The sequence below is a fragment of the Eriocheir sinensis genome, chromosome 11 (assembly GCF_024679095.1).
Source record: "Eriocheir sinensis breed Jianghai 21 chromosome 11, ASM2467909v1, whole genome shotgun sequence".
Classification (NCBI taxonomy): domain Eukaryota; kingdom Metazoa; phylum Arthropoda; class Malacostraca; order Decapoda; family Varunidae; genus Eriocheir; species Eriocheir sinensis.
In genome coordinates this window covers 21,886,480-21,911,194 of record NC_066519.1, presented here as the reverse complement: position 1 = coordinate 21,911,194, position 24,715 = coordinate 21,886,480, and the positions used below count along the sequence as shown (strand labels likewise).

General features: G+C 41.2%; 2 protein-coding genes across 3 annotated transcripts in view; one reads left to right on the top strand and one right to left on the bottom strand.

Annotated features, from left to right (window-relative positions):
• Window positions 1-776: 776 nt before the first annotated feature.
• On the top strand, window positions 777-9,942 carry LOC126997056 (U6 snRNA-associated Sm-like protein LSm4). 2 transcript variants are annotated; one of them, XM_050858093.1, is made up of 4 exons: window positions 777-869; window positions 4,379-4,519; window positions 6,856-7,036; window positions 9,438-9,942. In XM_050858093.1, the coding sequence occupies exons 1-4, from the start codon at window positions 867-869 to the stop codon at window positions 9,533-9,535; spliced, it is 423 nt and encodes a 140-aa protein (XP_050714050.1). In that variant the 5' UTR covers window positions 777-866; the 3' UTR covers window positions 9,536-9,942. The 2 variants fall into 2 exon arrangements, with proteins under 2 accessions (XP_050714050.1, XP_050714051.1); XM_050858094.1 differs by lacking the exon at window positions 777-869 and adding an exon at window positions 4,053-4,204.
• LOC126997055 (uncharacterized) overlaps window positions 9,801-24,715 on the bottom strand; it is a 30,017-nt gene continuing 15,102 nt past the window's right edge. The window contains exons 16-28 of the mRNA XM_050858092.1: window positions 23,671-23,788; window positions 22,708-22,926; window positions 19,620-22,501; window positions 19,283-19,425; window positions 18,677-18,782; window positions 18,162-18,272; window positions 17,131-17,925; window positions 16,830-16,992; window positions 16,513-16,725; window positions 15,592-15,689; window positions 13,988-14,082; window positions 13,317-13,444; window positions 9,801-12,868 (exon numbers count right to left, since the gene is read on the bottom strand). Of these exons, the coding sequence (XP_050714049.1) occupies window positions 13,339-13,444; window positions 13,988-14,082; window positions 15,592-15,689; window positions 16,513-16,725; window positions 16,830-16,992; window positions 17,131-17,925; window positions 18,162-18,272; window positions 18,677-18,782; window positions 19,283-19,425; window positions 19,620-22,501; window positions 22,708-22,926; window positions 23,671-23,788 (5,049 nt within the window). The 3' untranslated portion in view covers window positions 9,801-12,868; window positions 13,317-13,338. The remainder of the gene's footprint in view (window positions 12,869-13,316; window positions 13,445-13,987; window positions 14,083-15,591; window positions 15,690-16,512; window positions 16,726-16,829; window positions 16,993-17,130; window positions 17,926-18,161; window positions 18,273-18,676; window positions 18,783-19,282; window positions 19,426-19,619; window positions 22,502-22,707; window positions 22,927-23,670; window positions 23,789-24,715) is intronic.

Genomic DNA, 24,715 nt, shown 5'->3' with positions numbered 1-24,715 from the left:
GTCACTCGCGGTATCAAAGTGTCAGTGTACCGAATCAGTGAATCATATGAAGGTCAAGTTTCTCAGTGTATTTATAGCATTCCCGTAACCCCATGGTAATTACTGACTTTAATTAATTGCGTTTATATTCATACGTACATAATTCGGAAAGCCTAAGGATGAAGAGTGTACTGTGTGGTCGTATCTAAATTTTGCCACAGATACAATATAATCTTTTCTATTAATTCAGAGTTATATATATATTTTTTTCATTTTATTATATATTTGTCAATTTGTATAGTCAAGAATGGCGGGGGTTGATGAATAACCATCTCGACATTGTAGCCACGGCTCCAAACGTTGTGCCATAGATACTTAGCTAAAGAGCGACACAACTGAAGCCGCGCAAGGAGAGGGGCACCTGTCTCGCGCGCAACCTTTCTCAGTGTTGTAATACTCGCCAAGCTTGTTTAGGGTGATAAATGCGATGCAATGATATGGTCAATATCAAAAAGAAAATAAATGTAATTAAATGTAGTGGCAGTGAATGTTAGTGCTGGAGAAACTGATCATGAAAGAAATAACTGAACATCTTGATTTACATAGATTTACATTAAAAAAATCAGACCACAGACCCCATGGTCCAGACTAGGTGGTCTGTCCCTAAACCTAAGCGATTCTACATTAATTAGATGGCTCCAAAACGTTGCATTTCAACTCTAGTTAATATTAAGTTCAAGGAAGTGACGGTCGAGATTGTTTTTGAGAAGAGGAACGAGGTAGGCAAATGGTGATGGTCCAGTGTTTCAAGATGGCGGCGTGGTGGCTTCGTGGGTCTGGGTCTGGGTCTGGGGTCGCCGCGGCAGGTCCTCCTCAGCCAAACAAACATGGTGAGTGGCTGCTTGTCTTTATTTTGGCCCCCGGGAGGGAAGGAAGCAGGAAGGTGTGCCGGCGCGGGTGTCAGGCTGTCTTTGAGGGTGCCGAGCTGATGTGTGGCAGTAGTGGGGTGCAGGATAGTGTGCCTGTGTTGGTATTTGAGGGTGTGGCTGGCTGGCTGCCGCCCTCCGCCCCTCACACTGTGCTGCCTCGTGTGTTGTCCTTGTGTTGTGGTGATCTTGTAACCTGAGATAACCTGACACCCTGAGCCCCGTCTTGGCCGTGGCGGGAGGAACAAGGGGCCGGTGCAGGGCGGGGCCGTGGAGGGGCGGGGCCAGGGTCTGTTACTTGGCACACATGGAAGACCTGTGTCTGGCACCGACCATTTCTTTACGAGCAAAACATGGTGCTTTTTGACGTACACATGTCAGTATCAACCTCATATGATGGGGCTACCCTTGTTTCCATACTTGCCCTCCACTCAAACCTAACGTAACCTATCCGCTGGGTTAATTCCTCTTATGGAAAAGCCAGTGTTGCATTTCCTACTTAACCAACTTTTTTTCTGTTGTCATATGTCTTCTGCAGCCCTCCAAACCTCCCAGAAGATGATAAGGGCAATGCTCAGGTCAAGCTTGAAAATATCGAGGAAACCTTTGTGCAAATCCGTTCAGCCGCGGGCAGCTGAGTGGCCCAGTGTGATGAAATGTGGAAACACAGGGGTGTTGAGGGCAAAACCCCCTTGTTACGAACCCGGGCCTGCGGAGTAGACACCAGGCACGCTGACCACTAGACCACGGAAGTGCCACACAATATGTTGCTATCTTACCAGTAATAGGTTATCATCTATAACAGCGACTGGTTGCTAATTTACTGGCAATAGGTTGCTATTTTAGCGACGGGTAAAAATTTGGGTAAAGATTCATTTTAGGTCCGTGCCAGTATCTCATAATCTACAAAATGAAACATCAGTATCTCTTCATATATCTTTTCTACAAACCTTCAACAGTCATGGGAATGCTTTGAAAATCCAATTCAAGGACTTTTTTTTACTCTTGAAAATAGGGGATAATGTTTACGAAAGCGCCGCCTCCTCTGGCGGCGGCCGCGGCGACGCTGCAGCCGGTGTTGCGAGAAATACCTCCTTGCTGAAATAAGTCACATATACATGTGGGGGGGGGGTCCAGGGGGGGCGCAGCCCCCCCATTAGTAGGTCGTAAAGTTTGGTTGGAGTAGTTTAAATATGCTCCCCGACCCTAAACCCTCTGCGAGCTATTTTACGGCTGCGGCGGCTGCAGCATCGCCGCAGCCGCCGCCAGAGGAGGCGACGTGCTTTCGTAAACATTATCCCCTATTTTCAAGAGTAAAAAAAAGTCCTTGAATTGGATTTTCAAAGCGTTTCCATGACTGTTGAAGGTTTGTAGAAAAGATATATGAAGAGATACTGATGTTTCATTTTGTAGATTATGAGATACTGGCACGGACCTAAAATGAATCTTTACCCAAATTTTTACCCGTCGCTTATTGCCAGTAAATTAGCAACCAGTCGCTGTTATAGATGATAACCTATTACTGGTAAGATAGCAACATATTGTGCGGCACTTCCGTGGTCTAGTGGTCAGCGTGCCTGGCGTCTACTCCGCAGGCCCGGGTTCGAACCCCGGCCCGGGCAGTCAGCGTGCAGCTCACCCAGCTGTTCATCCTCCCTCTCGGGCTGGTCGATAAATGGGTACCTGGGGAAGGTAAACTGTGGTAACCCAGATGTCACACTGGCCCTTTGTCCCGGGGTAGTGGGCTCCCTCCCACCACAGGCTCAAGGGCCAATGTTACGGAGTTGAGCACCGAAGCCACGCGCTGCTACAGCGCATGCCCCCAACTTTACCTTATAGATAATAACCTTTTATCACTAAAATAGCAATCTGTCACCACCTTAGATATTAATTTTTTTCTTCTTAAATATCAACCCATTGCTGTTAGAGATAATGACATTTTGCTGGTAAAACAGCAACCAGTCACTGCTGTAGGTAACAAACTTTCACCTCTGAAATATTAATCTATTACTGCTGTAGATAATAACCTTTCACCACTGAAATATTTAGTCACCTCTCGATTAAAGCGAGGGTTACATTCCTGGAGATGTCGCAGCATTTATAATCGCGTTATTTAAACAATTTCCCCATAGGAAACAATGGTAATAGGGGGGTTACATTCCTGGACACTGGGAAAGTCTGCCTATTTTGGGGATTTTGTTACTCTAACCTGAAAAAAAAACATTAATACATTAGTAGGTCACGGAAACAACAAAAACATTCTCATTTTATTTAAATTTGTTCTTCACCTGCGTCGGCCACCGTCCCTTCTCACCCCGCGCTCCCGTCACCAGCCACTCCCTTCACCTCCGCCACTCTGCCTCACTTGCCTCCTTCCTCTTCCTTTGACTACCCATGCTGTTGGTGACAAAGATAACTCCTTTAAGTTAAAGTTTTCTAAAGAAAGAATTGCTACATTACATTTGTAAGTCACTGACACAACAAAAACACGTCCTCACACTCACCATCATCTCTTTGTTGATGCGTCACTGGTCGTCATCGTTGGCGGTGGCGGCTGCCGCCGCTGCCGACGTGTTAAATAAAAAACGCGTTGTTTAAACTTCTGTTAATCGAGAGGTGACTGTATCTATTACTGCTATAGTTAATAACTTTTCACTACTGAAATAACAACCTGTTACTGCTGTAATAGTAACAGATTGCTGCTAAATTAAATATGTAACCCCTTGACATGAACTGAGGGGCTGAGAAGACAGTTGTAGGCAGGAAGCAGGAGGGGAAGTATCAAGATGCCGGAGCATTGATTCAGAGACTCGGTATTTTAGAAGTCTATTAGGTTTTTGCTTTCTGCACGAATCTCAACGTAAGACATATTCACGGGGTTCTATTTTGTGCCAATTCGATTTCTAATCTCATAATCATGAATAATTACTTGTAACATAATGTAAACCTAGAGGGCTTAAAATGAAGCTCAGCCGTAAGTTACGGTATTATAAAAGGTCTCTCGTGACAACTATATATTTTTTCTGACATATTTTGATGTATTTTTTAAGAATATGATGACCAGTTCCAATCCAAATCCCTAGTTTATTTTAGCATACCCCATTCTTGTTGGAGAACTAGCGGTTGATGAAAGAAACTGCAAATAGATTACAGGAAACATTTAAAAAAATTAAAGAAAAAAAATATATAAATGTGGTACATGTTGTACAACAATCAGTGTCCATTTTTAGGACTTACCAGCCACTGACTGACTGCAGCAACACACTCATGCCTTGAGGCAAGAGTTACAATTGTTACAGGTAGAGGAGTGAGACAAGTGTTTTCCTGATATGTACTGAGTTATGTTAATTTCAACTCGTTGTCAGCTCATGATATTTATGTTCACCCTCTTACTTTCTCCATAATTTGTCCACTATAAACTAGATTTAATCTGTAATTATTATCATACCAACATTTTGTGTGTGTGCTTGCAGCTGCCACTGTCACTGCTCAAGACAGCACAGAACCACCCCATGCTGGTGGAGCTGAAGAATGGAGAGACCTACAACGGCAACCTTGTCTCCTGTGACAACTGGATGAACATCAACCTCAAGGATGTTATCTGCACCTCAAGGGTCAGTGAAGTGCTTGTGTGTTGTTTTTAACATTAATACATGATGTAGGGCTGGCCTCTGTGATGAAGGGGTTGGCGTGCCTATACTCTGTCTATTTGTAGCTTACAACTGGCTTCTAGGCTACTTTTGTAAGCTCGTCGCTCTTTGGACAGCGGCCTGAGGCAGCCTTCCCCTATACATCATAGTAACAGCCCTCGCCACACTACAAGTTTTACTTTTATACTTCATAGCCAGCTCATGTCACATAGCACATATAATTCCTTTCTTCATCATTGGACAGGAGAAAGACTACTGATAATCTGTTAACACCATCATATGCAAGAGAATTTTCTTTATCATATAGCATTGTTTGCTTTTAAAGTAGCCTAATAATTCTATGAAAAATTGGCATTGAATAAAAAGCGGTATAAACATTTATACCTCGTCTTCGACTTCAACTCACAGTATTTCCTTTATTTTTAGTCAATTTGAGCTGTTTCTATGATGTGTGGGGGGAAGGCTGCCTCAGCATACTGTCCAATCAGCTACAAGCTTATAAAAGTAGCCTAGGAGCCAGTTGAAAGCTACAAATAGACAGAGTATAGCTACAAATCCGTGGTCCTGGGTTCAAATCCTGGCCCAGGCAGTTGGTGTGCAGACTCCCTTCGCTGTTACACTCTTATCAAACCTCTCATGTATGCTTTCATTATTTTCTCCATCCCATCTTGACACACTAAATGTACCTCTTACATAGCTCATTTCCTCTGTACGTATTCATGATTGCTGTGCTAAATTCCACGTCCACAACAGTGATGCATATGATCATCAATGTTGGAAAGATAATACAGTATCTTATACCCTTCTTTACTCCCATACCTACACTTCCTTTCATAAGGCTCTCTCCAAAGCAAATATTACTGCTCTCTCCCTCACCTCTTCCCCTGTGCTCACATAAAACTGTCCCGAAATACTCAAACTCACTCACTTCTTCCATTCTCTCTCCTCCCAACCAGATCTTATACTGCCATGCTTTCTGTCCTAACTCTGTATCAGTCAGTAAATACGGACATATGGCATACCCCAGGGTGCACGTTGCCTCACCCACACTATGATGCCAAACCCAGGAGATCCTCCGAGCAAGTCTCCTTGCAGGCCCCCTTCCCATCCTAAGTACCTCATGGCAGAATCTACTGACTTGCTCAAGCCATGAACTCTGTGGGCATCTCCTTGGCTTCCTCTATTCAGGGTTGTCTCTTACAGAAACAACCTGATGAGCAGGGTCGACTTCTGGGTAGCATGCCACGTGCCAGTGTAGCCAGAATTAGCATTCACAGACTATGCAGGTAATAGACCTCGAATCAGTGTCACACGGTAATTGCTGGATTGACACAGTTATTCCAGTGACATCCCATAATTAAATAATTAAAATACCTTTTATTATCACTTACATAGTAAGATGTCTTTTTATGTACCTGAAATTAGATAAATTATAGTTGTTTGGAAGCCCATAGTTCTTTTGAGTATGATCTGTGTTGTGACCCTGATTTTTTTTTTTTTTTTTTTTTTTACTAAGTTGGTATTTTTTGGGAAGGGGTTGCAAGCCCCTTCCCAACCAATCCAGATTAGGGGCTAGACTGACTGTCAGCCATGGCCAGGGATGCAGGACCCTAGAGAGAATAAATCCCTCTGCCACCCATAAAGATAAAGCATTAACAGAAAGGAGAGAGAAAGAGAGGCAGCTCAGGGAGGTTAAGGACACTGCACTCCTCATCCAGATAAACCAGCCTGTAAAAACTCTGTATGGCTTAGCAAATTCAGTAGTCTGCTCTCTTGCCCTCTCAAATACCTTACCTGGCACAACGAGTAAGCTTATTCCCCTATTAATGTTACAACCATCCCTACTTCCTTTCCCTTTATGCAGCAACACATGCTCCAGTGATCTGGTACCACAGTCTGTTCCCGTCCCAGCTTACATATCCACAGCATTCTCTCAGCAACTATATAAATCTTACATCTGCATATTTCAGCATTTCCTGTTCTGTCATCACATCAAAATTCTTTAATGCCTCCTCTGTCTCACCCATCTCCACCTCGCACTGAATATGGCAACCCTCACTCACTGCTGGTGACAGACTCCTTATATCTCTTCCTAGCTTTTTTTTCTCAATTTCTTAATTAAGCCCATCATAAACTCTCAACATGATGATGATGAACTCTTTATATTTTATCAGTTTTCTTTTTTGTTTCATAAGCCCATCTTCCCACTATTACTACTCATACAGTCAGTACCATTTATCTTCTTTACCAGTGATTATTACATATTTCTAAGAGCATAACTTACAGCCACCTCTCAACAGGATGGCGACAAGTTCTGGCGGATGCCTGAGTGTTACATCCGTGGCTCAACCATCAAGTACCTGCGGCTGCCTGATGAAGTGATTGACCTGGTGAAGGAGGAGGTGGTGGCACGGGGCCGGGGTCGGGGCGAGAACAGGGGCCGTGGGGGTCCTGGCCGGGGACGGGGTGGCCCAGGCAGAGGTAAGCAACCGTCATTGGTGCTTTCTAAAAGGCTTGTTTTGTTAACCCCTTTATTACTGGTGAATAGTCATTGTGATTCATGGAAACCGTTTTGCTGAGGGACTAGTGAATTACTCTTAAAATTCATAACTGCACAGACAATACTGTACAGGACTTTATTTCGTTGGTTTAAATGACTTTTGTGACTTGTATTAACGAGTTAACAAATTGGCATCTGACCATCAGGAATTACAAAAAGAGTCAGTGGTGTGACAAAGCAGTGACGTAATACTATTGTTTTCTACTGTCATTTTTGTTTTGCTTTGTTTTTGCCTATGGCACTGATGGGCTTTCTTGGTGAGCCCTGATGTTTATAATGGCGCCATCTTGTTTGGCTCATGCTGCCCCGCGAACTCATCTTTGATCCTTTCTTTAGAGAGAGGATCTAGAGTCCAGATTGATAGGTGGTCTTCAGGATAGCATGTGGGTCATCTTGGGCCACTTAGTGGTGACTGCAAAATCCCAGCTTGTGGCAGCTTATGGGATGAGAACCGACATTCTCCTGGATGCAGTCCCCACAAACTAACCACTCAGCCACCTCTATTATCATATTTAATTTTTTCATATCTATAAATGTGTGTCATGTACAGATATACATATGAAATTCAAATTACTGACATCAGAGCTGTGGCAACATACTTTTCAAGGAAAAATGGGTGGATATGACAGGTAGTGTTTGCCCAACTGTTGAAAGTAAAACCTCTGGTAACTGGCAACTATGGAGATTCAGAGAGGATCCAGATGCTTGGCATGTATTCCAAAAGTCCTATGTAACATGCAAAAATTTTACATTCACGGGCGTCTGTTACATAGCCCCTGCAAATGTTAAGAAACAGTTGTATAAAGTACCTATAAGAAACTGAGTGGAACAGGCAAAAAAGCTGGTTCAAGGGGCATGTTTTGGTGTGCAGGGGTGGTGTGCAGTCAGTAGCAAAGAGGTTGAGAGCTTTAGGTTCACCTGAAAATGATGAAATACTGGTAGCCATAGAAATGTTAATTTTACCATTCTTTAAAATACAGTAATCCCTCGTCTATCGTGGGGGTTAGGTTCCAGAACCCCCTGCGATAGGCAAAAATCCGCAAAGTAGCGACCTTCTATTTTTTTATTATTTATATATATTTTAATACTGTATAAACCCTCCCCACACTCTTATAAACACTTCCTACGACGTTTCATTGTTGCGACGCGGTCCCAATAAATGATACTTTAATTCTTGTTTCGACTTTCGTCATTTGCTACGTAAATTATGAACTTCGCTCAGGAATTAGTTTGGCGGGGCGGAAGAATACTCAAAGAAAGGACAATATGAGCGTAGCTCACTTCTTTTATATCACAATTAGGTAAATACGGAAGGGGAAAGGGAGGAGAGGGACAGAGTGTGTCATAAAAAAAATACCGATAGAGGATGTAAGAAGGGAGAACAAGGAAAAGTAATGGAGGAAACAGGGAGAGATAAAGAGGATGAAAACAAGGAGAAGGGTGTGGGGAGGGTGGGACAGTGGGGAGTCATGTCAGGTCCTGAGGGAGACTCAGGTAAGGGCTTCAGTCAGGACATGACCTGACTCTCACTTCCGCCCCCCCCCCCTTTCCATTTCCCCTTCTGTGTGTGTGTGTGTACGTGCAAGCATGTGTGTGTGTGTTTATATAATCTAATGGGGAAGGAGAATGGGAGGAAGAGTGATAGAGTGAGAGATAAAACAATAGATAAGAGGGTGTGAGAAAGGAGGAAACAAGGGAAATGGGATGGGAAAAGAAGAGAGAGGTAGGGAGGGTCTGGTGAAGAAAGAGGGGGAGAGAAAGGGTGTGAGTGGGAGGGAAAGAGATTAAAAGAGAGAGGTAGGGAGGGTCAGGTAAAGGTGAGGAAAGAGGGGGAGAGAAAGGGTGCGAGTGGAAGGGAAAGAGATTAAGAGAAAAACTGGGAGGGAGGTGAAAGGAAAAGAAGAAAAATGAGAAGGAAGGAGAAAAATACGGGGATGGAAAGGGAGAAGAAAGAAAGGAAGTGAGGGAGGAGCGAACCAGGGAAAAGACTAATGGCGCAATAGGCCGCGACGGAAAAAAAAAATTAAATAAATAAATAAAAAAAATAGGTGGGTGACGTAGGTGCTTATTTAGGTGTGTTCTTAATTATGTTAATTTATATAGTTTTCATTTTTTAGGCTAGAAAATGCTTACTTTACAGCAAAATCCCGCAACATAGCGAAAAATCCACGATACGAAACAATTTAAAAATCCACGATATGGCGAGGGATTACTATATAAAAAAGTTCTTATTTACCTAGATCTGACAAACTAGTAATTTAAAATAATAACCTGGTTGAAAGTTAATGTGTTTACAAGTATTGCTGTATCTTTCCCCTGCAGGAGGCTTTGGGGGCCGTGGGCGTGGCGGTCCCCCTGGGGGTGGAGGCCGAGGTGGGCCAGGCCGAGGTGGCATCAAGAAAAAGGAAGGGTTTAAGTAACGGCTTGGTAAAATATTATTTATTTTCATGTATGAAGCGAGTATGTATTGCATGACTGTTGTCTTCTTTGACAACCTTTCCTACCAACACATTTGTATTTCTAAATGAAATGCATGAAGTACAAACACCTGTGAACCAATGTGGGTTTGGTTAATGATGATTATGGACAAATGATCTGTTTCTACAATCACCACACTTAAGAAATTAACATTTGCAAAGTCAAATGATATTGGCTAATATGATAACATGAATTACTTTTTGTAAAATTGTTTTAATTTTACTCGAGAAAATACTTTATGCATCACAGATGTTCAATGATTTGAGACTTTCTAAGTTTATAAGTAAATATGGAAAGCACTCTTTGTTTCACTTTGGGTTATTACAATCCATACTGTTTACAAAACCAATCAGTTTGTTTCAATAGTTACCTACTTAACATTAGAGAGGACAAGATATAGTAGGGGCACCAATAACAGTGCATAATAAATATGAGCATTAACCCTTTCCATCCGTGACGCAGACGTCAACGTCACAGTATGGAATGGGTCAAGAGGAAATGGAAGAGGATTAATCCTCTTCTAAACCTCTAAATTCCTCTTAATCTTCTTCCATTTCCTCTGAAGAGGTTTAGAAGAGGACTAACCCTTTCCATACGGTGATGCCGTTAACATTGCAGTAGCATCACAGTAGTAGTAGTTGTAATAATAATACTAGTAAAACTTGATTCTGCAACCTTCTCCCCTCCAAGAAAAGTTAAGTACCTCAGGCAGCAATGTTATCTTGCCGAGCTCCACAGAACATTACAAACACTAGGAGAGAGAGAGACATGCATGCTTAAATAAATAAAAATCTAATACAAAATGGTATCAAAAAGTTCAGAAACTAAGCCTATATGCAAGAAAATTCTCACTGCATTCAAGTTTGAGCCCCATTTTCAAAATAGTAGCTCAGTGCCAAAGCTTGTCAAGTTCTCCAACAGCATGCCCTGGATGACCCAACATTCTTGTCAAGGGTTGTCACTGAGGACGAGACTTGGGTCTATGGGTACTCATCTCCATAACTGAAGGAGGCAAGGCAGGTCCTCTGCACAACCAAGAGCATGCTCATTGTTTTCATCAACATTCATGGAGTTATTCACTCTGAATTCGTCCCCAAGGGGCCAGCCCGTCAATAGCAAGTTCTATTACAATCTTCTGAGGTGTCAGAGGGAAGACATTCAGTGGAAACAGCCTGAACTGTGGTGCAAAAGCAACTGGAGGACAACAATGCACCCTCTCATAAGTGCAAGTTTCTTGGCTGTAAGAGCCTGGTGACCCTCTGTATCCATCCTACTCGTCACATTTGGCCCCTTGCGACTTCCTCTTCCCAAAGATGAAGTTGGAGCTGAAGAACTGCTGGTTTGATGCTGTGGAGATCCAGTGCGAATCCCTGTGCTGGACATGCATTGAAAACAAGACTTTCTGAATGCATTTCACCAGTGGCAACAGTGCTGGGATGGCTGTAGCTGTACAAGAGGATTGTTTTGGAGGTGATGCCCAAACTTGAATTGAGTGAGTACTTTCTTTTATATAAGCTTAGTCTCAGAACTCTTTGATACTACCTCGTAATATGAAAGACTGATCTGAAACCCAACTATTGGTTTGTTTACACAGCTTCAATGGTTCCTATCAATCAGCTATGGTGTATGATGAAGGATGTCATGATGAAAGGCTAAAACAAACAAAACTGGAACACTGAAAAGCCATTTACAATCCACAGCACTAGCTTGAAATAACTTGTTGGTTATTTCAGAGCCTCTAATACAGTCATACCCTGCTTTACATCACATTGACTTACATCTAATTCAACTTTATTCCACTTTTTCAAGTAATTTTTTGTTTGGTGAATGTCATTATGTCCAACTTGATCACTCAGCAATACCAGATGACCAAAACCAAGACTTGGTCTAAACCAACACCATTTTGTGATATATATATATATATATATATATATATATATATATATATATATATATATATATATATATATATATATATATATATATATATATATATATATATATCATGTACTATTACAATATTTTCTTAATGAACTTCCTGCCTCACACTATACAACACAGAACTGAGTACACCATTCTATTGCAAGGTTTACTGCAAGGATAATACTGTCCTGGATTGCTTTTACCAATGTGATGCTCGAGCTTATTTTGGAGATAACAAGAAATCACATTCTTTGTGGCAGAATACAAAACTTTCAATGCAATATTGGCATAACATGTGGTGTACCACTGCTACTCTACTGAGAATATGGTCACCTCCTCTCTGTACATGCTGAACAAAGCTAGTTTAAATTTATCTTTCAAATAATAAAGTTGATGTAATTTGAAAAAGCATGTAATGTTACGACTGCAGAAGATGAACTCGTATCACGGGAGGGGTGTGTGCCCTGTAAGTTGCTGCTCAGAGAAATCAACCTCTGCCAAAATTATCCACAAATGAGTGACAGGGATGTTAACCATGACTTAAAAATATACTTTTTCAAACTACATAATAGAAGATTAATATTACTATCTTAATATCACAGCGGAGTTGCAGTTTACTCTTAAAAAAAAAAATAGGTATTAACATGTCATTTAAATCAGGGTTTCTCAACTTTTATGAGCAAAGGTCCAGTTAGACAAGTTCAAATATATGCAGAGGTCCAGATTAATATTATAGCTGGACCCCAGGCTCAGAGTAGAAAAATATAATAAATTAACATGAGGTCCTGGCGCTGGATTCTTGCAAGTGAATTTTCCTTGACTGATTGTAGGCCCAGCAGTCAGTTAAGGAAATACACTTCCAAGAATCCATCACCATAACCATGTTATTTAATTATATTTTTCTTCTCCGGTGCCTGGGGTCCAGCTATAACGCGCAGGTCCGGATTTGGACCGTGGGCCACCCACCAGTTGAGTAGCTCTGATCTAAATAATAACTTTAATGACAATATACAATAGTAGGGTAGGGTAAAGCTGGGTGCATGCACTATAGAATCTATAGTGCATGCACAACTACGCATCTGATGCGTAGTTGTGCATGGCTGTGGTGCTCATCTCCATATCACTGACACTTTGAGTCTACGGTAGGTACGAACCCATTATCCTGAAACACTGGCCACAGTTTACCTTTTCAAGGTTTCCCCAGGTACCCAATTATCAACCGACCTGAAAGGGCAGATTAACAGCTGGGCAATATGCACGCTGACGGCCCAGGCAGGGAATCGTACCCAGCCCCATGGAGTCATAGCAAGGCATGGTGACCACTGCTCCATGGAAGCATAAGCATTCCTGTCCTGTAAGCATCAGAAGAAAACAACTGTCAATGAGATTAAGATTAACAGCATACAAGCTGGCCCTCTTGACCCCAGCCTGCTCAGTCTTGGCAACCAGTGTCAGACTCAGATTACCTCTGCACACTTTTCTGTGCACTCCACTCATGTATCCTTATTCATTTCACTTGACACATGTTTATAATGTGTTTACCTTTCAACTTAATCTCAAAAAAGTGAAAAATTACTATGAATTTTTAAAAAAAATTATGTTTCATATTATTTTCCATTTCATGGTTTGGGAAATCAAAAGGCATTCCCATTTGTTAATGATGAGGCCATGAGGTTGACCCCCCAAAAATATTCTTAAGATTCTCATTATATTAAAGATGAGTAAAATATGAAATTACATCTCTTGCACCTGCAAGCACATAACTTATCACCTATTTGATAAAAATGTAAAGATAGCCACCTCTGTAGAAAGCTGGCCGGTATCAGGTGACAAGCATGTCCTCCCTGAACGGTCTAGAAGTGTGCTGCTTCAGTGCTGTGGCTTTCTGTATGGATATGCTCCCTTTCTTCATTAAACATTCCGGAGAGCTGGGAAAAAAAAGTAAGTTACACACACTGAGTGAAAATACCGCTTTTCAGGAGTGCCTTCATTTTTTTTTTTTTTCATTTCCTTAAGTCTACAAGGACATTGGGTGAAAAAGACTATTAATTAAAGCAAACCACTGACTAATTGCTGTTGGAGAAGCTTCATTTCTTTGTATTTCTACTGGTCTACTTTTTTTATGATTTATTTAGCCCCGCGGAACCCCCGTGTCAGCAGTCTCTTATCTCCCCCTTCCACTGTGTTGACATCTTGGTGCAGCCATCTGGCCTCACTATACCATCTCACACTGCTGCTTTGCATTAGTCCCCATCTTCACTCCTACAATCCTCCCTCTACATTGCCCTTTATATGATTGTATGTACCACATTACACATCTTGTCATCAGTCATACTCAGCCTTAGCACACTAATAACCTTTGTCTGCCTTCGGGTGGACCATTCTTAACATCAACGTCATATAAGTTACCTTTGTGTAGGGGCGTTCACAAACTCTTAACGTGAGATGCTACAAAAGATGCCCATCCTTACCTCTGAAGAAATTCCTTAATGGTGATGAAGTTCTGGGCAAAGGCAACAGCAGTGGGATATCCAATACTGGGCAGTGTGAGGTAGAAGGTCACCATCTGTAAGATAAAATGAGCTCAGATAAGACTGCCAGACATAATGGTCATGATGTATAGTCCTGAGGAGGTAAGGAAGGCGGTGGCTGAGTCGTCAAAGTAACGGGCTCGTGTTCAGGAGGAGAGCCGTTCAAGTTCCGCGGTGTGCCCAGCAGCTGGATTTTTTTTCAGCCGCGCGAGTGGGCAAAAAACCACATGCTGTCCCAGAAGACCACCTAACCTGGACTCTAGATTCTAGAATCAAATCAAAGATGAGGGCTGCATGGCAGCATGGAGCCAATGCAAGAGACCACACTATAAACACCAGCATGGCTGCGCCAGATCAGGACCTACCAGGAAAGACCGAGAGAACCCGAAGAACAGGGAAGAAGCCTACCGGCGCAATAGGCTGCAATGTAAAAAAAAAAAAAAAAAAAAAAAAAAAAAAATTTAGGACATCTGAGACTGAATCCACCTCACAGAATGGGATAATGAACTCACTAGCTAGCCTATTTCTGACAATCTGACTGGCATTCTGTATCATCTCCCTCCCAGATGCTATCCACTTACAATTACCTTGTCTGCCCTTGTATGGAGTATGTATCTCGGGCATGTTTGGGGAGGGGGGGGTCCACACAGACACAGCTCATTTGGACAGTCTACTTGGACTTGGACTTAAGTACAGATTTTCATGTACTTGTACTTGGGAGTTTTAAAATTCAATTGTACTTGTACTTAGACCCAAAGTACTTGAAAAATACCAAGTACAAACAAGTACATTGTATTTAATCAAAAGTTGTATACTGTACATAGATTCCAGTGAACTTTGTGATGATACTATTATGTAAATACATAGTGTTTTGATATTGTAGTGTAATAGTATTATGTGTCATTAATGTGTAAATACAAAAAACTACTAACTTTCGTGCTTCATGAATCTGACAGGAACTTTTTTTTTATCACAAAGTACTTGCATTTAAGTACAATGAAATATACTTGGACTTGGACTTAGGTACATAGCTAAGTGACTGTACTTGGACTTGAAAAAATATCCAGGTACTTGGACTTGGACTTCAGTACAGTTGCCTGTACTTGGACCCAACCCTGAATTACGTTACCAGGCTACCAGTGAGGGCGAAATCCGTGTCAATTGCAGCGGACGGGTTAAGCAAGAGTTTACCAGCATCTTTATATTTTCATCCCTTTTGCTAGTTATCTTTAGAACAGCCTTCCTTTCTCCTCTCTACGATATGAATGCTATCAAGAGGGGAGTATGAAAACCTCTAACCAATTGTGATGGTTTCTTTTTAATAATCCTATTATCCTCTTTCAGAAGCATCACTATAGCAAGCTTTCTTTGTATATTTTTTCCTTGAGGTGCCTTTTTTAATGCATACAAAAAATATGAAAAAAAGTATACTTGAGAAATAAATAAACAGCAAAAAAGTTACTTAAAAGTAGCCACACTAGAATAATTTACACATTACTGATATTTAGTTATGACATACCTTTAAAAAATGGTTTGTTACATACCTGTCGCCTTTTCGCATTCATTGGGGCCTCAGTTGCTATTTTGAATCCCTTTGCTTTTTCCTGCAAGAGCAGTTGCCATAACAAGTGGGAGGTTTCTTCTGCCAAAATAAGGGGAGATTTTCTTTAGTCATACTAACTTATACCGCACAATAAATCTCCACCTAACGCTCTTAATAAGTTCTTGGAAACAACTTTATTGGAAATGATGTAGTGTAAAACATTTTACTTAAGACTTACAGATATTAACATGTTTCTGCTCACAAAATCATCAACAAATTTCTAAATAAATGCCCAAAACACTTCTAATACTAAACAATAAAATACACGTGAACTATAAATACACTTAGAAAATTTTTTGTTTATTCTCTCTCTCTCTATACCGGTTATATATATATATATATATATATATATATATATATATATATATATATATATATATATATATATATATATATATATATATATATATATATATATATATATATATATATATTCCCCTCGATGAGATGGTAACAATGGCTAATAATGTAATGTAGGACAAATTCATTGAGAAGAATGCATGGATAACACTTAAATTCTTCCCCTGTACTTGGGGAGTGCCAGGGCTAGATGCCAGCTGTCACATATAGGTTTAAGTAACCAAAACCACTCAGTACTAATATTTTAGTGAAAAGTTATACCAGTGGCTGCATGGGTATGAGAGGAGTATGCTAATGTACAGTTCATGCATATTTGGTCCACATTTAGCCATTTCTCAGCCACTCCTGGCTCAAGTTAGGCGAAGAGGACGGGTTAAAAAATAAAACTGCATGTTATCCAAGACTAGGCCAGCCAAAATAACAGAGTGGATCTAGGACATCAACAGGTATGTCATCATCTGGAAGAGTTAACAATGTGGCATTAATACTGAGGGAGCCTCACCTGGGCCCTTGGAGTAGAGCAGCTTCAGGCGGGTCACCTGGGTAAAGGCACACACAATGGTGTCCAGGTAAAGGGAGGCTCCAAGGGTTTGGTGGGGCGTGGAGCTTCCTCTGGCTGCCTCAGTCTCCACGATGATCACAGGACGTTCATACAGCTCTAGCATCCCCTGAACCCTCTCCACCAATTTCTTTTTGTGCTGGCTGCTGCTAAACACTGCAAGGCATAATAATAAGTGATTGATCTTGTTAATTTCGTATATCTTTCATCTTTGAGCTAGTCAGTTCACTGTTAACTAACATACTTCCACATGGCTTTACCTGCAAGTGGCAGTCTTGCTACAGCCATGCGGGTGGAGACAGCATAGTGGGCATGCTTCAGGGTAACAACAGCTGTTTTGGCACCATAGCGAAGCCTCAGTTGGGACAATAGATTCCCTCCACTTTGAACTTCACTGGAATCCACCAGCACCCCAACATCTTCCTAAAAAACAACCACACAGCCAAATGTACTCAGATTATCACTGCAAGAGATTATCAATTTTCCTTTGAGTAAATCCAAGGTTGTATCTGATTTACAATATACAATGAAACAAACAATAATTATGAAATAATACAATACCTGAGGTGCACTTTCTGGCACAGTTTGGCTATTGGAGAGGCTTTTATTAAAAGGCACTGAAGATATAAAAAAGCTGCTGGAGGTGTTCAGTTGGGAAGACACGGAGGTGGAGGCCTGAGACCCACCCACGGGTGAGGTGGTGGGCCTGGAGAGTTTGCTTGAATTCGGGGATGTGTCCAGTCCTTCACCATGACATTTTCTGCTCTCATCCTTCAGTGGTTCACTTGACTTATGCTGCACAGGACTGATTAATCTACTGGGTGCACCACTACTGGCCTCCTCGTGCTTGTCTCCACCCCTTCCTTGGCTCTGGGGTTGCTGCTGACCATTCACAACAGTTATATTCTTGACAGAACTACTACTACTGCTCATCTCATGATGACTTAGAGTCTGGGACCTAACAGGGTTGGCAGGAAACTTCTGTTCTCTATTAGAGTTAACTGGTAACTTTCCACTTGAGACCTTATTGGGTTTATCTTGTAGCTTTGGTGGTATGGGTTTTACTTCAATAATTTCAAAGTCCTCGCTGTCACTTGGGTCAACTTTTGAGCAACTTGGCACATTTTTGTTCACTACAGAACCAACATTCTTTTCTGAATGTAAATTTTTGTCTGGATGTAAAGGCTGAGGATTTACCATGCAGATTTTCTTTGCAGAAGTCTGCTTCAATACTTTGCAGTCTTCCTCTGTATCCTCATCACTTGAAGACTCATGTAATACTATTCTTTTTCTTTTTGCTTTATTTCCATTGGTAGCATCTTTAGTTTTCTTAGTTGTTCTTTGGTCTTCAAGGGCCTAGAAAAGAAAATTCAAGGCATTAAGGTTATCAGTGGTAGCATATAGTAGCAGAACTACTGTAGCAATGATTAAGTAATTAATACCGACAAGCTGAAAAAAAGCCAAAACATTTACACACAAATGGATAGCAATGAATCAATCATAATGTATTGAGAGTAGGCAGTCAGGAGGCAGTCCACAAGACTTTTACTGAGTATGATAAACCCTCGCCAACAAGCCTTTGCTGCACCCACCTGTTGTATGATGGGATCCTCTGCAAGCATAGTCTCCCCAGCATACTCTGTCTCATACTCCACAAAGCTGTTGTCCACCACAAAGCTGCCAAGCTCTTCATCACCCTCAGCCTACAAATGAGAACACACAATCCATCATATCTTTTTTTGCAGCAAGTGGTTAATGAAGTACATACTTCATCAAATTTTGTAAACTATGAACCCTGATAAAATGGGTGGCAATGTGTTATCTCAATATGACATTTCTATTGAACAGTTTGCAGAGTTAGCTTGATCATACAGCACTCTGAACATTTTCTGATACTTCTACTGGTAGCATCCATATGCAATTTAGGTGCAAGATGATGCCAATTCAACTTATTTATTAGTTACATTGCATTTTTCCCACTTATTAACCACAATCATGGTTTCTTCTCTTTAATCTTAGGCCATACACTACATTTCTTCAGGGACAAGTATTATAGTTAGTTTTTACGCTACTTCCCCTCCTCTCTCCTCTCAGCCTTCTTCCCTACCTCAGTGTCCAGGGAGTCATGGATGTACTTCAGTGGGGGACGATGATTCAGGTTAACATTGGGCCGCATAGGACTGGTGACTGACCTCAGGTAGATGGCCTCCATGCTGCGGGTCAAAGTAATGCTTAGCTTCCTGTTCACTTTGCATCTACGACTGAAATCTTACTGGAGGCATTCTAGTTCTGCCCTTACATTCATTAACTGCCATTGAGTTTAAAGTATGAAGTGGATTGAAGTTTTAAAATGAAAAGAAGTGAAATATTAAAGTATATACAAAAAAATCCCAACTGCACACAATGTAAACACCCACATTTACACTCAGTCTTAATGGGATCTCTTAATAATCTCTAAGTAAAGGAAACAAACCATCAACTTTTCATCAAAATGTTCCTAAATGTTAATCAGTTGAGATAGTCACTTGAATATATTCTTATGTGTATTTGGTGACTAAATGTCAAACCATATTTGAGATTTTGGTAAAAGACAAACAGATAAACAATGACAAAAAGAATATTACTCTCCTTGTGGTGTGGAAGCAGGCAATGGAAAATGTAATGTGAAGACAATGGTTACAAAGACTGAGGCACTGCTGCCCTAAAAACCTACTCCTGTTGATTGTCCTGTGAGAGGTAGGTCCCGTCGTCCACAAAGCTGCGGTCATAATCCACCTCCTCAGCTTCAGATTCATCACTGGAGACATTCCGTGTATCCATGGAAACTTCTGCTTCATCGTCAAGATAGCCAAACCTCTGGAAAGTTATTTACAAAGCAACTTTCAATTTTGACATGTGAACAAGGTAAACCTAATACAAAAATATATTTCATGAGACAAGTTTAGCTGATATATTTGGGTAAAAGTATCAACATTTATAGTTTCTGATCATGCAGATATGGATAGTTATAGTAAATAAAAAATGGAAGGATTTCCCATTAGACTGCATACCTTCTTTTTCTTCTTTCTCTTCTCTTTTGCCGTTTTCTTCTCAATTGGGTGATGAGGACCAAGACCCCCAACAAAATCCCAGTCATCATCATCATCAAACTCGTTCTTCAAATGTTCAGCAACAGCCTTCCGGAGAGGTGCTGTCACACATGAACTCTCTGCACTGGCCCTGCTGTTGTCTGAAACTGATGTGTTCTTGCAGGCGTCCTTGTCTGTGTCGCTGCTTGCAAATGACTCTTCTTGGTCAGATTCCACAACATTGTACACTTTCCGTTTCCTTTTGATGAGGAGCTGTGTTTCTTGAGTCGGAGACAAAAGTTTGCTAGATTCACTCCCGCTGTCTTGTTTACTTCTTGACAGTTTTATACTGGACTGGTCTTCACCTTTCTCAAGTGATCTATTACCTTGACAAAAACCTTCAGCGAGTGACTGAAGTATACTGCTTGATTTATTTACATTTCCTGCGTTTCTAGTTTCCACATCATGCGTTTCAGGCATTTCAGCAAGCTCAAAATCAACATCAGCTAAGAATGATTCTGACACGTCAAACTCCTCATTTTCCTGCGTGCAAAAGGACACATGTTTCTCTTTGGAACCCTCATTAGCAGCTCTTGGTTCTGTTGTCTGCTTTAAAGAGAGGCAGTTACTCTGAGAGGGAAGGTTCAAGGGAGTTTTGTTGGGAGACTTCCTCTGACTACCACCTATGAAAGTAGTTGAGGATGTATCAATAATTCCAATGTCAACACACTCATCACTTTTGTTAGCTTTACACTCCTCACGATTCTTCCTACTCAAGCTTAGGCTCAGCTTCCTCGATGGATGACCTGGTGTTGGCATAATTTTTCCGGTCATACATTTTGAAATATTTAATGATGGCTTGGAAAATGTAGTGTTGCTGGAGGCATTTCGAGTCTCATGAGGTGACTTATTCATAAAGTGAAGAACCTGTGTGACAGTCAGCCCTGAGTCTGAATCTTCATATTTCTCTGCTGCCTTGGATGAATCAAGCTCACACTCATCAATGCGTGCAAAGAGGGAACAGTCCTCCATTGTAAGAGAGGCATTGCCTTTTGTTGCTTCATGGGTAACTTCGTTTTTCTTTGCAGGTTCCACTTTGACACCTGTACATATACTCTGCTGATTCTGTTCTTCACTCTGAGGACTAGTTGTCTCCTTGATTTTCAGATTATCCTCTCCCTGCACAATGCATGACTGAGATGAATCCTTTACAGAGTTTGAAGCATTACTATGACTCACATAGTCATCCAGTTGCCTTCTCTCCACAAGTTTCAGCTTTTCTTCATTTTTACTGATGTTTATTTTGTTTAGGTCTTCAAACAAAAAACTGGAAGCATCTTTGCATTTAGAAATATTTCTAAATGAGGATGTTAAGTCTGTAACTTTATTCAGTTCTGAACTAGATTCATTTGTCAAAACTTCTGGATGATCTGACTTTGCAGGAATATCTTCATAACATAATTTCTTTGGGAACATTTTACCACTACCGCTGGTGAGTACTGAATCATAGGTACCTGTGGCTTTGTCTGAATGTGCTATTTCTGCAATAAAATCTACCTCTGGCTCTTCAGGCAGGGCAAAACGGCTTAACTTTGACCTGAATCTCTTCCGGTGGCTTTGCTGTGAATCAATGGGGTTGCCCACATTTTTATGAGATTCATTTTCTTTCTTTCCTTTCCCCATGGTAGTGGAAGGGCAAAATAAATTACCAGATGCACCAGCGTCATGCAGATTCTTGGGTATGGGGGAAAATTCATCAATAGTAGATAAATGAGGAGTAATTCCTTTGAACAAGCACTTTGAAACAGTCTTAGGAGTGGAGGACTGCAGTGTGTTGCTTCTGCCTAATACTGGAGACACATCCACATCGGAAATTCCAGTGACATTCTTGTTGCATCTGGGAGAGCCATTTGTGTTGTTCTCATTACCATTAGTTCTGCCAACGTTGTTGCCTTTAGTGCACGAAAACTTTCCTATTACAGGAGACGCTTCCCCCATACTAAATAATGATGTGTTCCCTTGCAGCTGTTCAAAATCATCATCTCCCACAAAATTATTGACATTGTTAATAACCTGACTATTTCTTCCTACCTTCCTGGCTCCACAGAAATTTTCTGTCATGGTGGATTCAAACATATCCCTAGAATGGAGTGATGCATTATTATTTTCTGTTTCATTTCCATTTGCCTTCAGATTCTTTGTCAGCCATTCGTTGCAAAATTCTAGGACCTCTGAGGGACTGTCAGGTTCTTCTACTTCTTCATCACTCTTAAGATCTGGTATCTGGGGAGGCACCTTAATGTCTAGTGACAAAGAACCTCCATTTGGCATTGGTAGGTACAGTACCTCTCTATAACTTGCTTGTCTTTCCTCTGGACTCTTCTTGGGAGGGATCTGATCAAGTCTTTTCCTTTCACTGACCTCTATTGGCCCTGCAGACTGTTTCCTTCTGCCATCCTGAGAGCCACCTTTGATCACACTAGAGCTTTGTACTGCATTCACATCATCATCATCATCAGTCAAACATATCACATCATCATCTTCAGTATTGTTGTTAGTATTCTTCAACAAATTTGTTATATTGTCCACAACCATATTATCATTTTCAGCATTATTCTGAGAAGGGCTCTGACTTGCCATCAGATTATTATCCTTCCTGAATTTTGTTTTTGACTGAACCATTCTACTGAACATATCAGGGATAAGGGAACTCTGAACATTCTTTGTCTTCTTTCTTTTACCTCCAATGGAGTTTTGCATTTTTTTAAGTTTCTTCACTTTTCCATTCTCCTGAGGGACAACTGGAGGGTTCTTGCTGGGTGATGTTTTGAAATCAGGACTGAGCCGGTCATTTTCATCATCATCTGTAAATAACAAGGACAGTAATATTACATTCAGCAACATAATGAAACCTGGCCAAATCAAACAAAATGAAAGTTTTCAGGCAAGAATATAGTGATGACACTACTGCCACTATTCATTCTTCATATAACATCTCTATGCAGCCTGTACTCAGCATTACAGAACCAATTTATCAGGAAAGCAGTAAACTATGACCCTAGTCCCACACCTTCCACATAAGCTTTGTCCAAAAAGGCTGCCATCTCTAGGCCGTATGGGTCTTCGTCTGGTCCAAAATGCTGGTGGAGGTGGATGAACTCTGTGAGCCCTACCAGGTGCAAGGAGTGTGCTGAGTGGCCAACGAGGTATGTGGTCTGGGGGAGGGACTGCCACGGTTGGTAGCTGCCCAGGTTGATGTGCTTCTCAAAGTCAAACTCTTTCTTGGATTCTGAGGAGAGGAAGGGGGGTAAAGCATACCCTTTCCTCAAGAGAAGATGTAGTTTCACCTCCATCAATACTTTCTGGTCCTGATGCTTGCTTATTTAAGAGTCTACCCCTGCATGAAGTAAGCCTCCCACTCACAGCTCTTATAAACAACTCAATTTTTCAATTCCTCTCTAGACTGACTGTCTTCAACCTCTTAAATCTCATCAGTGTTGCTAGATTTTAATGCTATTATCAGGATAATTGTTCTTCTGAACTTGCTAACTGCATGCTTCCAACCCATTTGCACCTTTTCTGTACAAGATTTTCTACTCAGGCTCATCACTATGCTGTCAAATTTCACAATGCAAAACTTGACCAGTATCTTCCCTTGCAAAGGCAAATTCTAGAACAGCCTTCCTTCCATATTCCTTACTATGACATTTTTTTTTCTTTTGAAGAGGGGTGATGAAACACCTCTGAAACTGAAGTGATAATCACTTTAGGCATCTTCTTTTAGATTGGGAACTTTGCAAGTGATTTCTTTTTCCTCCATCCCTAGTTCTGTCTCCTTTACCATAAGAGAACACAAATGGTGATGCATTGTGCATGGTATCTTACCAGTTATTCATAAGGCTGCTGTTTCAATACCAATCATTTCAATATCAACATGTTTATCTACAATCCTGCCAATACAGTGTCATTACACAAAGAGGATGCTCATGTCTACATTTGGTCATGATAGGCAAGGTCGTGCCCGTCTACCCACCATCCAAACACATGAGGGAGGCAGGAGGTACACTCTTCACTTCCTTCCATGGCACTCTGATGTTCCTGTACCACAGCCACTCCTCCTGGCTCATCAAAGCTCCTCCTGAACTGCTCTTCTGAAATACAAATCAACAATGTCATTCATGGCCTGCCTAGAACATGCAATATGGTATGAAAGTAGTGCAGCAAATACAAGGATGACAAAGTATGGTCCTGCATCCTGGCACAAGGACTCAAGAAGTACGGGGGAGGTGTCTGATCATGAGGGGGTAAAAATTTGAAGTTTGAACGTTCATAAGTAGGGTGGTGCTTGCACAATATATTAATTATACTACAGTGTACCATATGCCCTGATGTCCAGTAACAGCAGAGTACAGAGTAGGTACTTAACACTAAAGCCCTAAAGTATACATGCTAGAGACATAAATGCTGTACCATAACATGCACTATACATTCAACCTTTAATCACCAGGGTTGTCTGGAAATCCAGCATTTAACAGCATGGGCCAAAGCAACTCATACTGCAGAAGGGCTGGGGGGGCTGGAGCATCCCGGGGAATACAGTAATATGAAGGCAACCTGATTTCTATGTGATGTAGTGGAGCAGCTTAAGCAGATTGGAAATGAAGGTGTATTCTTCACTGTGTGCTGCATTTGCCTGATTGGACTGAGCTAGAATTTTTTACTTACTGACTCTCTGACCTCTTAAACTCCACCACAATGTTGCCTCTCTATCTTCTATTGATAATATCATATTAACCGTGTGCCTTCTCACCTTCTGTGGCCATGCTGCCCATGACTCTACTCTTGCTCATCCCAATTCTATCCAAATCCCTTATGCAAGAGTTAACCAGCACCTTCATTCTTTCATCTTTTCTGCTGGTAAACTCTGAAACAGCCTTTGCTCCATCTGAACTTCCACCTGCCTCGACTTGAACCCTTTCAAAAAAGGGGGAGTATAATGAAACCTCTCCTTCTAAACTTCACCTCTCATTCTATTTCTTTTTCTTTGAGTAGCACCTTGCAGATGTTTTTGTTGCTTT